The sequence below is a fragment of the Trichophyton rubrum genome (genome assembly GCF_000151425.1).
Source record: "Trichophyton rubrum CBS 118892 genomic scaffold supercont2.7, whole genome shotgun sequence".
In the NCBI taxonomy this organism is placed as follows: domain Eukaryota; kingdom Fungi; phylum Ascomycota; class Eurotiomycetes; order Onygenales; family Arthrodermataceae; genus Trichophyton; species Trichophyton rubrum.
Window position 1 is genome coordinate 431985 of NW_003456422.1, and position 13497 is coordinate 445481.

General features: G+C 51.3%; 6 protein-coding genes across 10 annotated transcripts; 2 read left to right on the top strand and 4 right to left on the bottom strand.

The window, feature by feature from the left end:
- Positions 1–249: 249 nt before the first annotated feature.
- Positions 250–1513, bottom strand: TERG_06153 (uncharacterized protein; the record flags this gene model as incomplete). Its single annotated transcript, XM_003233108.2, has 3 exons — positions 1492–1513; positions 660–1119; positions 250–590 (listed from the first exon to the last, which is right to left on the bottom strand). Exons 2-3 carry the CDS (start codon positions 865–867, stop codon positions 250–252), a joined length of 549 nt encoding a protein of 182 aa, XP_003233156.1. The 5' UTR covers positions 868–1119; positions 1492–1513.
- Positions 1514–2933: 1420 nt separating this feature from the next.
- Positions 2934–4235, bottom strand: TERG_06155 (uncharacterized protein). Its single transcript, XM_047748555.1, has 2 exons — positions 3697–4235; positions 2934–3610 (listed from the first exon to the last, which is right to left on the bottom strand). The coding sequence occupies exons 1-2, from the start codon at positions 3768–3770 to the stop codon at positions 2944–2946; spliced, it is 741 nt and encodes a 246-aa protein (XP_047604539.1). The 5' UTR covers positions 3771–4235; the 3' UTR covers positions 2934–2943.
- A 52-nt stretch (positions 4236–4287) lies between these two features.
- On the top strand, positions 4288–5832 carry TERG_06156 (uncharacterized protein). The gene has a single exon (XM_047748556.1). It carries the CDS (start codon positions 5172–5174, stop codon positions 5649–5651), a length of 480 nt encoding a protein of 159 aa, XP_047604540.1. The 5' UTR covers positions 4288–5171; the 3' UTR covers positions 5652–5832.
- A 1732-nt stretch (positions 5833–7564) lies between these two features.
- TERG_06157 (uncharacterized protein) lies at positions 7565–9272 on the bottom strand. Of its 5 annotated transcripts, XM_003233112.2 has the most exons (6): positions 9022–9272; positions 8886–8908; positions 8626–8756; positions 8398–8486; positions 8198–8287; positions 7565–8109 (listed from the first exon to the last, which is right to left on the bottom strand). In XM_003233112.2, exons 1-6 carry the CDS (start codon positions 9151–9153, stop codon positions 8077–8079), a joined length of 498 nt encoding a protein of 165 aa, XP_003233160.1. In that variant the 5' UTR covers positions 9154–9272; the 3' UTR covers positions 7565–8076. The 5 variants fall into 5 exon arrangements, with proteins under 5 accessions (XP_003233160.1, XP_047604541.1, XP_047606804.1 ...); XM_047748557.1 differs by having other exon boundaries at positions 7565–8287; XM_047750111.1 differs by having other exon boundaries at positions 8198–8486.
- Positions 9273–9651: 379 nt separating this feature from the next.
- On the top strand, positions 9652–10193 carry TERG_06158 (60S ribosomal protein L29; the record flags this gene model as incomplete). Its single annotated transcript, XM_003233113.1, has 4 exons — positions 9652–9658; positions 9777–9828; positions 10001–10103; positions 10158–10193. The coding sequence occupies 4 exons, from the start codon at positions 9652–9654 to the stop codon at positions 10191–10193; spliced, it is 198 nt and encodes a 65-aa protein (XP_003233161.1).
- Positions 10194–10946: 753 nt separating this feature from the next.
- On the bottom strand, positions 10947–12510 carry TERG_06159 (uncharacterized protein; the record flags this gene model as incomplete). The annotated part of the gene is made up of 2 exons (XM_003233114.1): positions 10947–12326; positions 12388–12510. 2 exons carry the CDS (start codon positions 12508–12510, stop codon positions 10947–10949), a joined length of 1503 nt encoding a protein of 500 aa, XP_003233162.1.
- Positions 12511–13497: the final 987 nt, after the last annotated feature.

A 13497-nucleotide genomic window follows, 5' to 3' on the forward strand; every position in this document is an offset into this window, starting at 1 on the left:
CCTACGTTCAACTCCTGACTGTTGCCGATTCGATACATGCAAGCAAAAAAGTCCTGGAGCGTCCCGCCGCGCATCGAGGAGAGGCCCACGCCGGCCTCCTCGACCGCTGGGCTGTTGGCCTCTGAGGATAGGTCATGCTTGATCTCCGACTTGAATCCTACCGGCTACGGCCTGCTCGACACTGCTGATGGGTGGCAGGCGGAAGCAGGAACGGGAGCGCAAGACAGAGGGCCTGGGGGCGGCCGTCCTTTAAGAGGGAGGCCAGGAGAGCGCTGCGGGAACCTCGCACAAAGCCCGCCCGCTGGTACTGTTGTTTTCGGCAGAGTTGTTGTTATTGTGATGGTTGTTGGAGGTCGAGATCAAGGTCGGCGACGAGGGTTTTCTAGCTGCGCCTCCTTCTGACGTCGACGTCGACTGGAGTCGTCTTTTCAGCTCAATGTCCGGGGGAAGGGCACCGTAGACGTCCTGGAGACTGGCGGCGTCCTCAGCACCGCTGGTATGCTCCGAGACTGGGGAGGAGGAGCAGGAGGAAGAATCCCGCCTGAGGGGCGCCTCTCTGGACCTGTAGGCAATCTCGGGGTCATTGGGAGCTAGGGACCTCAGTATTAGCTCGTCGCTTAACGCTGACTTGGTTGATCTGCCACATCGTCGACGCTTACGGTCACCACCTCCTCCAGGGCCGCCTCCGCCTGGCTTGCTGTTGCTGTTGCTGCTGCCGCTGTTGGTGTTGGCATCGACCGGGCTGCAGGTCTCGCTCTTGTCCTCGGGGATGAAGGGCGGAGGGGACTCGTGCGGCTCGTAGACGATCTTCTGCTTCTCGAGGGGCGGAGAGAGGTTCCGGGCGTCGTCTGAGTCGTAGTTCATCATTTCATGGGCGAGTCCAGGTTCGGCGACATAAGAGAGCGAGAGCGAGAGAGAGACGAGGTAACCTCCGCCAGACTCGGGCGACTCTTCTTCTTCTTCTTCTTCTTTTTTTTCCCCCCTCTTTTCTTTTCTCTTCTTCTAGAGCTTTATTCCCCCCCCTTTCTTCTCGGTGTTTTTGTGTCTGCCCTTCCTGTGCTGTTCCTTTTCCTGGTTTTGGTATTCTCGGACGGGCTGGGAAGGGTTAGCAAGTCTGGCCTGGCACTTTATCAGCACATTGCCGGGAGACCGAAGAGGACGCAAAAAGACACGAAGAAGTAGACTGAGAGAGAACAAGAGAGGGAGAGGGAGAGTGACTGCAGAATCGGTGGAGAGTGACAGGGGGACAAAGTAGGGACACAGAGCCAACGGCCTCACTGGGTCGTATTCAGTTGGGGGAAGAGGCGACCTCAGGCGAGGACGGGACGGGACCAGCACGACAACGAGGATACAACGTAGAAAGAGAGAGAGAGAGAGAGAGAGGAGAGAGAGACGGACAGAAGAGACGGAAGAGACAGACAGGCAGAAGAGAAAGCAAGAGGGGGAAGAGAAGGAAGAGGAGGAGGAGGAGGGAATAGCCAGGGAACGTACAGGCTGACAGTCAGGCCATCTGGTCGAAGCAGACGGCAGGGACAGAGAGACGGACAGGGGATGGAAGAGAGAGACACGCCGACCGAGGGCCAGACGAGACGAGGACGAGGCTGATGCGTCGAAGAACGAAGACGAGGAAGAGGAAGAAGCGAAGAAGAAGCGAAGAAGAAGAAGAAGATGATGATGATGAAGATGAAGATGAAGATGAAGATGAAGATGAGGCTGTGGTGTGTGGATCGGCGGCGGGAAGAAAGACGGAAACCCAGCCGGGAAAAGGCTAGCAGAGCCACAAGCCAACAGAGCCGCAAGGCAGCAGACGGTGATAGCAGAGGGAAAGACGAGAGAGAGAGGAAGAAGAGCAAGAAGAGCAAGAAGAGAGAGAGAACGTACCAGCAGACTTCAGGAGGAAGACGTCAGGCAGCAGCATAAAGAGAAGAGCAGGAGAAGACGACGAAGAGAAGGAGAAAAGAAGAAAAGAACAGCCGCATCCGCCGGGTTATAACTCAAGGGAGTCCAGGGCGGTTGGAAAGGAGCCAACGGGGAGGGCCAGGGAAGCGCCAGGGAGGACGGAGACGGCAGACTCAGAGGACTCAGCATGCCTTGGGCTGGGACGGCGATGCTGCTGCTGCTGCCGATGATGATGAGACTCAGCATGAAGAAACGGACGAGCTGGAGGGCATCCCTGACGTGAAACGGCCTTGAGTCTTCTTCAGCCCCTTGGCCGGGCTCCATTCGTTGGTGCTGCTGATAGTTCCTGATGCTGCTCCCAAGTCAGCTACTACGATGCCAGTGGAGACCTCGGGCTGGCCGACTCGACTGTGACTCTACTCGTTAATATTACTATCATTGCCTGTCTACTGCTCTCCTGGTGGTGGTGGTGGTGGTGGTGGTGATATCTCGGTTACCCCTGAGCCTCTTCTGCTTCGACTTCTTCCACTCGCCACTGTTCAGCCACGCCACCGAGCTGAGTTCTTATTACAGTGCACACCCCGTACGCCTTGCTGTCTTACTGACGGGAAGCAGGCAACTAATTAGCGGGAGAGACATGTCCAAAGACAGGCCGAGGGCGCCTGTTCAGCCCTGCCGGAGAGACTGCTTCTTCTGAACCACCCCGGGTCTTACTTAACCTTGGGCAGACAGACATCACCGACGAGGAAGAGGAAGAAGACGAAGAAGAAAAGGACCGAAAGAGAGACTCCCTAGGAGAGACACGTGGCAGACATCCGCATGAAGCATGGGTTGGTCCTGTTAGCAGATGGAGTATATATACATATGTATGTATGTATATACAGGGGGCCAGCAGAGCCGTAGGCGGGCACGGAGTAAAGAGGCCACGGATGGATGCATCAGAGACATGTCATAGAAAAGAACGAGTTAGTCACAGCTTGCTGCTGCTGCTGCTGCTGCTACTACTACTACTACTACTGCTACTGCCGGTAGTGGTGGCATCCCTCAGTTGCAAGACCTTCTCCCAGGCCTTGCGGGCAAAGGGCTCATCAGACTGGCATACTCCCTCGCCCTCGCACTGCTTGCCTGTCTCAGCGCATACCTCGCTGCTATCCCTTGCATGATAATCGAGCCCCGCAGGCGTGAAAGCATCTCCCAGCCCAGCTCTCGCCCGCTGACTGCCCACCCGCTCACTTCCCCATACCACCTCACACACTCGTCTCGCGTCGGCAGCCCTTCGATCCCCTCGCTCCTGAACCTCGTCTCCGCCGGGCCGCCCTCGACGTTGGCATAGGGGCCCGTAAGATTGCACAGGTCTGAAAGCGGATGCCCGATGGTCGCCATCTCCCAGTCCAGCACCCCTATCACCCGGCTCTCCGTGCGGTGGAAGACCATGTTGTCGATCTTGTAGTCCCCGTGGATCAGGCTCGACCGGTCCAGAGGCTGGCTGCTCTTCGTCGTGAAAAAGGCTACCAGCTCGTCAAAGTGCGGCAGCTCGTTCACCGGTCGCCCTGTCTCGATGTCCCGCGTGCTCGCCTGCGCTGCGTGGATCATCTGGAACGTCGCCAGCTGCCGGTCGTAGAAGCTGCCTGACCGCCCGAACTTGTCCAGGCCCACGCTCCGGGGGTCGACCCGGTGGAAGCGAGCCAGTGTCTGCACCGCCGCTTTCCATCTAACCACCACACAATAATGTCAGTATCTTCTTCACCCAATCCAACGTAGAGAAAAAAAAAAAAAAAAAAAAAAAAGGCCGCTTACAGCTCTCGTCTTTCGTCTGGGGTCACGCCCGGCATGGCAGGGTCGACAAAGATCCTCCCATCCAGAAACTCCATGATATAAAACGCCGTGCCGATCACGCTCTCGTCCTCGCACAGGCATATGGTCCGCGGCACGGGCACGTCGGTCTTCTCCAGCGCATGGATGATCTGGTACTCGCGCTCGACTCGGTGCGCCGTCTTGGACAGCAGCTTGCCCGGTGGCTTCTTGCGGAGGACATACTTTGCCCCGTCGGCGGAGATGAGCTGGTACGTTGGGTTGCTCTGCCCGAATCCAAACTACCTGCCGTTAGTTGCACTCTATATATACAGATAGCAAGCTGAGAGAAAGAACAATTTTACCTGCTTGATGGTCAATGGCGTCCTGATAGACGGGACCTGGGCGTCGATGTAGCGCTCAAACGACGCCTGGTCGATGGGCTGCCGAACTTCTCCCGCCATCGTGCCGCCCGAATAGATCACCTAGATAGCCAGATATGCCAATAGATGGAGCAATGCAAATGAGACTCTTTCTCTCCTGCGCCCTCCCTGCCGGCTCGAGTGGTCTCTTAAGTCTCTCCTCCCCATCTTTCGGCTATCCAAGCCTGCGTTTCGCTTTTCCTGCCGTCTTTCGCTGTCTCGCTGAGCCGAGGCTTCTCCTGGATTAGTAAAATATTAGTAAGTATTTACGTGAGATCTTATGTAAGTAATTAGTCATAAATTACTCAGCGGTTGTCCCGGTTATGAGTTGTCGGCGCTAAACCGAATGAGGAAAACCGTTGTTGTCGCTTTTTCTCCGAAAAAGTCGAAGTCGAAAAGACGAAGCTGAAGTCGCAGTTTGATACATCTCGAATGCATCCTTGGATGGCTGGGCTGACTTGGTCGCTGGATATTTGCTGACGGCGTCTGGCCACCTTGTACCACCCTGGCTTGTTTTTGTTTTTTTTTTTTTCCCTTTACTTCTCCTTCTGACATCTTCCTCCTCTCCCGGACTGACATTTCCTGCCACCTTCGATCTCAGCAACCTCAGCTGCCAACCCACGATATATACCCACTGGACGGACACCTCCACGGTCACTGCAGATAGCTGGATAATACACACTGGGTAGATACTGGCCGGAGGAGGTGAATGGTCCTCTAAGTCGGAGCGAGGGATCTTGAAAGATCTCCTCCGCCGTCGCCGACAAGCAGCGTTCCTACTAGACCGATCTGCCTGGCTCTCGCCGCGAAGAACTACTGGCTTATCCGTCGCTTCTGCTGCTTTCTTGAGCCTGCCATGTCGAACTCAGGCCTGGGCCCGCCGGGGACAGGCACATATGCCTCCAATGTGCTCAATGTCGGCGATGGCACATGGGACTCGCAGCGCAACACTTTCCTCTTACCCAATCTCATGGGCCTCAACTTTGAGGCCATGCAGTACAATGGTACCCCCTTCTCCTATTCTTTCATTTGCTTACGCCTGGCTAACGTCTTCTAGGAATGGGAAATAGGTTTAAGAACTTGCCCGGATACCATTCTATTATACGGGCTCACGGTGCCCTTGCGGCAATCACTTTCCTCGGCCTCGTACCTATCTCCATCCTGCTCGCCCGCTTCTACTCGAGGAGTTCGTACTGGGCTCTAAGGCTACACATATGGATGCAGATCCTCACTCTGTTTCTCACCACTGTCGTGTTTACCCTCGGATGGTTCGCAGTCGGTCCCAAGAGAAGTCTGACCAACCCTCACCATGGAATTGGACTTGCTATATACGTCATGGTCATTGCGCAGACTTTCTGGGGTTGGTTCATCCACGGTCATGTCAAGGGAAAGCGCAGGCTGCACCTTTCTCTGAAACTAATGGTATGCTTGACCAATCACCCGGCTATCAATCTTTCATCTTCTAGACCAAATCCGCTAACCGCTATGACTACTGCTTACCCCCGTACCAGATCCATCACTGGCTTGGGCGCGCTCTAGCCTTACTTGGAATTGCTCAGATCCCGCTAGGCTTAACTCTATACGGCTCTCCAATCTCTCTGTTTATCCTTTTCACATTGGCTGCTTTCGCTTTGCTTGTCACCTACATCATCCTCTCTTACCTCCATGAACGCCGTGTTGGTGCTGGATATGACCCCCGAGGCCACTATTACGGGCCCGAAGTCATTGACGACGACGAACGCAGCCATAGAAACTTTGGTCGTTTAGCAGCTGCCGGAGCTGCAGGTGCTGGACTAGCGATGCTGGGTAACCAGCTGCGTGGTGGTCGTGGAAGAAGTCGAAGTCGGAGTAGAAGCAGAAGTAGAAGCAGAAGCCGGAGCAGAAGCCGCAGTCGATCCCCTGACACGGCAGTTACCCCTTATATCAATGAAAAGGAGTCGCATCATGGGGGCTGGGGGAAGAAGCTGTTGGGCATAGGTGCTCTGGCTGGCTTGGTGGGCTTGGGAAAGAAGGCATTCAACAAGCGCCGTGAGGATGATTACTCCGAGTCGGGCTACCATCCTGCGCACACAGTCACAGATAGCTATGATGACTCTATCAGCCGTGTGGAGGAAGGTCGGCCGCCACAACCGCCGCCCCATCGACACCATGGCCAATACCATGGTGCTCCCAGTGAAGATCAAACCACTTCCTACACAGATACTGACTATTATACCCACACCGAGGACTCCAGGCCTGGCGGCGGCGGTGGCGGTGGACATCCCGTGCGCAACGCCCTCCTTGGAGCAGGCGCCTTTGCTGCCGTGAAGAGCTTCTTCGGCCGGAAATCAAAGGAAGACCGTCGAGTGGAGCAGATACGGCAAGAAGACCTTGAACATGAACGAATTGCCCGGGCAAACAGCAAACGCAAACAACAGGGGGACAGACGTTATGACAGACCTCATTCCCCATCCAGCGAGCTAGTGGCCTCTGACGCTGCTCCTGGACCATCAGGCACCGCTGGACGACCACCTCCGCCAGCCGCCTCCTCAGTTACCGATAGAACACCCAGTCCCGGACGCAAACACCGCAGTCATCACAGATACCCATCCACACTCGGTGTAGGCACTGCCGTGGCAGGCGCTGCTGAAACAGCCGGATCAGGCCACAGGCGACGAAGCGGAAATCGAGAAGACGCATACGACTCTCCTCAAGTTGCCATAACGGTCAAACCTGAGGGACGCCATGTTACATTACGACAGCTTACAAAGGAAGAAAAGAGAGCAGAGCGTGAAGCTCGTCGTCGTGAGCACCGGCGTCAGGGCCGAGAGGGCTCGTTCTCAGAAGACGACCACTGGCGTCGTGTCGAAGAACGCGAGCGCCAACAGGCGCAGGAAGAGCTACACCCACCGTCGCAGTCTCGTGCACCCTCACATTCACCCATACCAGCACCAGCTCACTCACACGTACCTTCACATTCACAAGTACCGGAATCCCAACTCAACCCTCCACACTCCCCAATGCCTCAATCCTCAGCTCATCCCCCCGGATCCGTGGCAGCTCCATCATCAATCCCCGCTCCTCCGCCTCCACTCCCCATAAGCCATGCCGGCCTCCATTCCCCAGGCACGGTAAGCACCGACCTAAGCGGTAGCTACGCCAGCAGAAGCGGTCGAAGGCGTGCAGAACGACGAATCGCCAGATCCCAACGCCAGCATAGTGTCGATTGGACATAATCGGCTCACCAACCGACTAAGCTATAAATCAAAAAAAAAAAAAAAAAAAAATTAAACAGATAAATAAAAAATCAAATAATCAAAATAACAGTGAGAAAATGATACCCCCAAATTAATGTCAAAGGATATAATGATGCCTTCTTCTTGTATCCATGTACATGGCTTTCCCCCTGGATTAATAAATACTGTCATGTCTTTTTATCAGGCTGATATTCACGATTTATCACGTCCTGCTTCCTTTTTTTTTTTTTTGCCCCTTTTTGCCCGGTTCCGTATTTGTCCTCTTGTTTTCTGCTCATGTCCATTGACTTGACTTTTATTGCACGATGAGTTTATGGTATATATGTATGTTTTTCCTTTGTTTTGGTAGGTAGCGTGCGAGGTGGCCGGCTCTTTGATTTATTCCTTGCCTGTTTACTTCCCATGGATGCCAAACATATGCAAAGCCAGTCATATTCTCACCTGGGAAGAAATGAATTGAGGAAAACCTGATTTATTCTTTGATACTGATTCTGATTTTACGCGGAATAGATATGTATTATTTACGTTACTTCTTGAAATGAAACATATTGTATATCAAAAACAGCAACTACGATCAGCATGTTAAAAAAAGCGTCGTAAATGTATGCGAAAATTCTTTGGGGGTTTAGAGAAAACAGCTACTGTTTATTATTCTACAGGTTCAACAGTGAGAGAAACGGGTTTTCGTCAGTCGGGATGAAACGGAATATATACATCCTACAACTCTATTATTTCAAAGAAGCTTGGAGACTCTCGAGGACCTGAAGCAGGTGGAAGTCGCATGTTAGTACGTATCCATTGACTGACAGGGTAGAATGGAAAACAACGGGGTCGTGAATTGTAACGCACCTCTACCTGGATCTTGGCCTCGGCGATTTCCTTCTCACTTCCAGTACCGGAGGCGAGTCTCTGGGCCTCAGCCAGCTGGGACTTGACGTTCTATTGTCGGTTTATTAGCTGGTTGTCCCATTGTATGTATTTACCCCCGTATCTTCATCTCATATTTATTCCCGAGGGCATGAAGAGAGATAAGGGCAAGCGAAACTCACATCAGCGCTGAAGGCATCAAGAGGGAAACCCTCAACGGCGTTGATGTTGAGGTTGGAGTCTGGCTGCATAACGGCAAATCCACCAGCAACTAAAACAGAAGAATATCACATCAGTACATGCCAAATACATCCAATATAAAAAACTTGATATCGATGCCAAGACTCCGGCTGGCTTGATATCAAGTTACAGATATGGAACAAGAGTTGGATGAAAGATTTATATCATACGGAAGAACTTCTTGGTCTGACCGCCCTCCTCGATGATCTCGATGAGACCGGGCCTCAATTGTTCGATGCTGGGAACGTGGCTGGAGAGGATACCCATGTCACCGGACTCGGCGGCAATGTTGACCTGGACGCTAAATATGTGAAAATACTCGATTAACATATGCTGTTTTTCGTGGTTTCATCACAATTATAGGTTGGAGATGGGGAATTGGGTCTTTGTCGAGTGAATTGTTGGATGGGTTTGAGGTTATAATACGTACACATCGGCGGACTTGAAGATGGTCTATTCCGAGCCAACTTGTCAGTATATCACACCCCAAGTCATTTCAAGAGCATATTACGCTGACATAGCGCATCGATGGGGAATGAGGGGAGCCGAAGATTCTTATAACGCACCTCCTTGGGCAAGACAAGAGACAGTTTTAGCTTGTCTGCAACAGCCGTGGCGTAGGTTCTCTGGGACAGAGGAGCGCGGAGAGCGGTGGCTCCGGTCCTAAAGACTGGTCTGGCAAAGCGGAAAGAGAACATGGCTGCAATTGGCCTTGGGATGGGCTTCGAGTGGGATGTTGAAGGTCGTCCTGGCGTTGAGATGTTGCGATGCTTGAAGTCGCTGAACTTTCGGGACGTCTCGGGCCTAAGCCGTTTTGGGACGCGGATTCAATCACGTGATATGTAGTTGGTGCTGCTTTAGCCGCTGCTCAACCGATACGTTGCCGTAGATAGAGGTATAAACCGCATTTGTGCAGAATATATCTGTACCTATAATATATATAAATTCAAGTAGTTCCTCCCTTGCTATCAATTCATTTCATTATCTCCTCTCTGCTCTTCATGTTGGGTGTAAATGAGATTCTGATAGAGCAAAGTGGTGAAACTGCGGCCTAATCCGGACTAGCGCCTCCAGCGCCAACGTAAGCGAGCCCATCCACACAAACAACTTGAAGGTCGCAGCTTCCTCAAAAAAGTTCACCTCGACAACGACGACCTTCTTACATCAACCGTTAAAGTTGCCGCCAGACCGTCAAGATGGCCAGTACGTTTGCCCTTCCGCCAAAGTTGCGATTCTTCGCGAAATCTGCTTCCTAAAACTGGCGCTCTTCGAAGCACTTAGAGCGAATTGCAACCGCTAACAGCTTATCTCAAACGAACAGAATCCAAGAACTCGTCGCAACACAATCAGAATAAGAAGGCCCATAGGAACGGGTACGTCGATATTTAAACCCCTAAGCCAAAGCGAGTTGAATCTGTCTGCGCCGCCATGCGATTGAAGAACTGTTGCTCTACATACAGCGCTTATCGGCGAATATTTTTGGACATACAAAAAAATGGGCTCAGAGTGGGACATAACTGACAATACAATTTTTGGATAATACAGTATCAAGAAGCCAAAGACTGACCGCTACCCATCTCTCAAGGGCACAGACCCCAAGTTCCGAAGAAACCACAGACATGCTCTTCACGGAACCATGAAGGCATTGGTACGAATACATGCCGACTTTTTCAAGGCAATTTCAGGCTAATATATTCTATAGAAGGAGGTTAAGGAGGGCAAGCGGGACTCCGCATAAACGGGACATGCATCATATCGGCCTTTTATTTAACAGCAAAAGAAAACGGGAATTGTTTTTTTTTGACATCCACCGTGCTATCTATTCGTCATGTGTCTTATGTCGAGATAGAGCTCATTTCTACCTCCCATTACAAGGGTAATCGGAAGGAGATGTAATGAAAAAGAAACGTTCAAATTTCAACTCTCGTCTTGCATTTCACAATTGCTTGCAGATTTCCAGGCCGATATGCGTGGTTACTTGTGGTTATCGATCCAAGTTGCAGCTCTTAATTCACAATCTAGTGGGAAGGTAGGCTACATTCTGTATCCTTACCTTATTGGTTACCTTGACCAGGCATATGTGTGTACAGCAGCGGAGTTCATTATCTGTCCGATTGCTGAAGGATTTATTCTTACGTGCCAATATTGAACTGCCATCTAATTACCAAACACCCTGTCTCCCTTCCCCATGGTGCAGAGGTGCATGGAACGATGGCTACATATTGTTCCTTGAAGGACACTACATTGCTATAACAATACAGCTCAGTCAATCCGATTATCTGAACCTAAGTCTCAAAGTATGTATCATCAGTCGTATGCAAATTAGATAGAATTCCAACCCAAACGCCATTGCTAGATTATATATTATTTTAAATAACTTCAATTTCGTCCCATCTTCATTACAATTAGTAAATCAAAAGCCTGCTTTAGGTATCAAGAGTGCGTCCAATGCAATGGTGGACACGGCCAAGTGATTGAGCGCCAGCCCCAATCAACCAAACATATCTTCTGCGCGTCTTCTCCTCCCCCCTCGTCCTTCGAGGGTATCTGAAAATAACTCTTTCCCTTCGTTGCCAGTGTACTTTGATGGGAAAAGTTCTCTCACGTTTGCTGCCCCTTTTATAGATATCCCACCAGAGGCAGCCCCTCGAATAGAAACTCCATTATTCTCCGACGATAGGCCACGGATGTTCAAACTCTGAGACCGGTCCTTTGTTGAATCTGGAAACAACTCCACATTACGCTTGGTGGAACGTTTAGCGCAATCATTAGCACCATCCACAAATGGAACAGTCATCCGCTGGGCAAACAGATCAGTTGTTTCGTCAGCAGCATCAAAAGCATCGGATCGACGATGCACTGTGTTGGCTGGTGGAGACACAGTATTCATCAGTAGCTCTTGTTTTAGGTAGCTTGAAGCAGTCTTGTTGGGAAACAATTCCCTCCCTCTTGTGGCTTCATCACCTGCGTTGTTGCCAGAACGATAAAGCTCTTTGCCAGCATTAGAACGGGACCTATCCCTACTGTCACGGCCAGAAAGAGAGGGTCGATCACGGAAACGCCTATTAGACGATGAGCCACCAGCAAGTCGAAGATCCGGTCCGTCTCCATTTGCCCTAGAAGGTGAAGCACTGCGGTCCCTAAGTCGCCCTTCCAGCGATTCCATACGATCGTCGAAAAGGTCACGGTTATTCCTTCTTACTCGGCTCCTGCTATGTGAACCAGCACTAGATATATCACCACTGGAAGAACGTCGCCCACGGTCCGCGTCGTCATCGTACATACTAACATCGAAATTATCGTCTCTGGCTTGGCCTCTGCGTCGACGGTGCTCTTTATCATCAAATCGTTTTCTCCGATAATCACCATCATTATCACCTCTGGGTCCCCGAAGTCTTCTGCCGGAAAATTCGTTCCGCATCCGTTCTCGAGGATCGTGCTCTGGGTGCATCAAATAGAAGCGGCTAGCCTCGTATGCGCGATGTTTCTTTCGATCCGACTTGACAGCCAGCCGGACCTGTAGAACTGAATCGGGGTGAGAAGACAGTGCCTTCGCCGTCCGAAGGCGAAGTGAGGGCGAGCTAGTAACTGCATCTTCGACATTCTCCTGAGTAAATGATGATAGGGCTTTGGATGCCACTTCTGCCGAGCTGTATATAATGTTTGCCGAGGTATCATCTATCCACTCAATGCGCTCAGGCTCTTCTAAGGTGAAATGCTCGGCAGCAAAACGTTTGATATCATCCGTAGTCAGTTCGTCAACTCCCCGAATATGGACTTTCTCAAGCTGTGGTTCGTCATTGGGGTTGGCTACTCCAGCCTCGGTTTGCCCCGCGATCGCAGACGCTACTGTCAGAGTAGAAACGGGCTCCTGTATGATGTAGTATTAGCACTGCCTTAGTCTTGGAACCCACCGTGCAGACTTCACTAACTAGCTCAATCGGATCAGGCTCAGGTAGCTGTCCAAGGTCCAGGTCCATATCTATGTCCATCCCAGTGTCCATTGTCCCGTTCGCCGCAGCGGCTGGAGCTTCCACCGCAGTCCTGCCCTCCATAACTAGAGCCACAGGATTGAGCTTCAAGTAACTACTCGAAATTCGAGCGAGGAAAACGGGGATTTGTAAGGAGCACGGAGAAGACAGGGAAAATGCAGCTGTAACAAGCACGTCGACGTGGTTGTTACCAGAGGTAAGTATCGTTTTTGCTGCAGAAGGCTGGCTGCTTTCCTCTCTCGTTTCTCACTGGAAGCTCCAAGCTTTGCTTTTGCGCTTTTGCTCTGAGGGAGTTTGCCGCCTACCGCAAAGGGCTTAGCGCGGAGGATGTTCGCCTGCTTAGTCACCCGATCTCACCTTAAGTGCTTGCGAAGATGTTGGAAAGGAAGTGAGCTTTAGATGGCTTTTTTTTTTGACTCGATTGATAGTCACTTTGTTGCCTTAAGATGTATCACTTTCAGCCCAAAAAACCTATTGTGCAGTCTAGCGTAGTCACAGTTCTTCTCACTTAGCTTTTACTGAACGGATCTGTGCCACTTCTCTGCGCTCTTTTCCAGTGAACTGGATCCTCGTCTCCAGCAACCGGTTTCTCTGCTCGGGCGTCTCATTCCCACCAAAAAATGACTAGGCAACGAATAGCTGGACTTTATCAACGGCCCAGCTCCTACGTAGCCCGTATATAACCCAGGAAGTGCCACATTTCCAGCTATTTTCATTTTTCTCGGAGAGTCGTTTCGCTTTAGATGAGTGTCCATTGCGAATAGTGATGTTCTCCTGGGTCTTTATACCTCGAAGAACAGATTGAAGCCGTGAGTCGTAAACTATAGACGGGCCAGATATACCCAAAGGTCAATCTTCGGGTGTTTCCAAAAGGAGCCACCATAGGACTATTAGTGAACCCAGGGGACACACCATGAGTGAAGTCCTGATCTATGGCAGGAAAGATTTTTAATGTTCATCGACAAGAACATTACTTGGCCGGAAATGTCATCACAGAAAAGCCTGAATTCATTATGGCCCTATTCATTCAGGCGTAGATGGACCGGCTGC

Bases quoted from the DNA above. Each gene is read 5' to 3' on its own strand.
- TERG_06157 (XM_047748557.1), bottom strand. From the start codon at position 9,153: ATGTTCTCTTTCCGCTTTGCCAGACCAGTCTTTAGGACCGGAGCCACC. The intron at 8,909-9,021 runs GTGCGTTATAAG...GGCTCGGAATAG, and splicing joins CTCTTGTCTTGCCCAAGGAG to ACCATCTTCAAGTCCGCCGA. The intron at 8,288-8,397 runs GTGAGTTTCGCT...AACCGACAATAG, and splicing joins TTGATGCCTTCAGCGCTGAT to AACGTCAAGTCCCAGCTGGC.
- TERG_06156 (XM_047748556.1), top strand. From the start codon at position 5,172: ATGGGAAATAGGTTTAAGAACTTGCCCGGATACCATTCTATTATACGG.
- TERG_06155 (XM_047748555.1), bottom strand. From the start codon at position 3,770: ATGGAGTTTCTGGATGGGAGGATCTTTGTCGACCCTGCCATGCCGGGC. The intron at 3,611-3,696 runs GTAAGCGGCCTT...TGTGGTGGTTAG, and splicing joins CCAGACGAAAGACGAGAGCT to ATGGAAAGCGGCGGTGCAGA.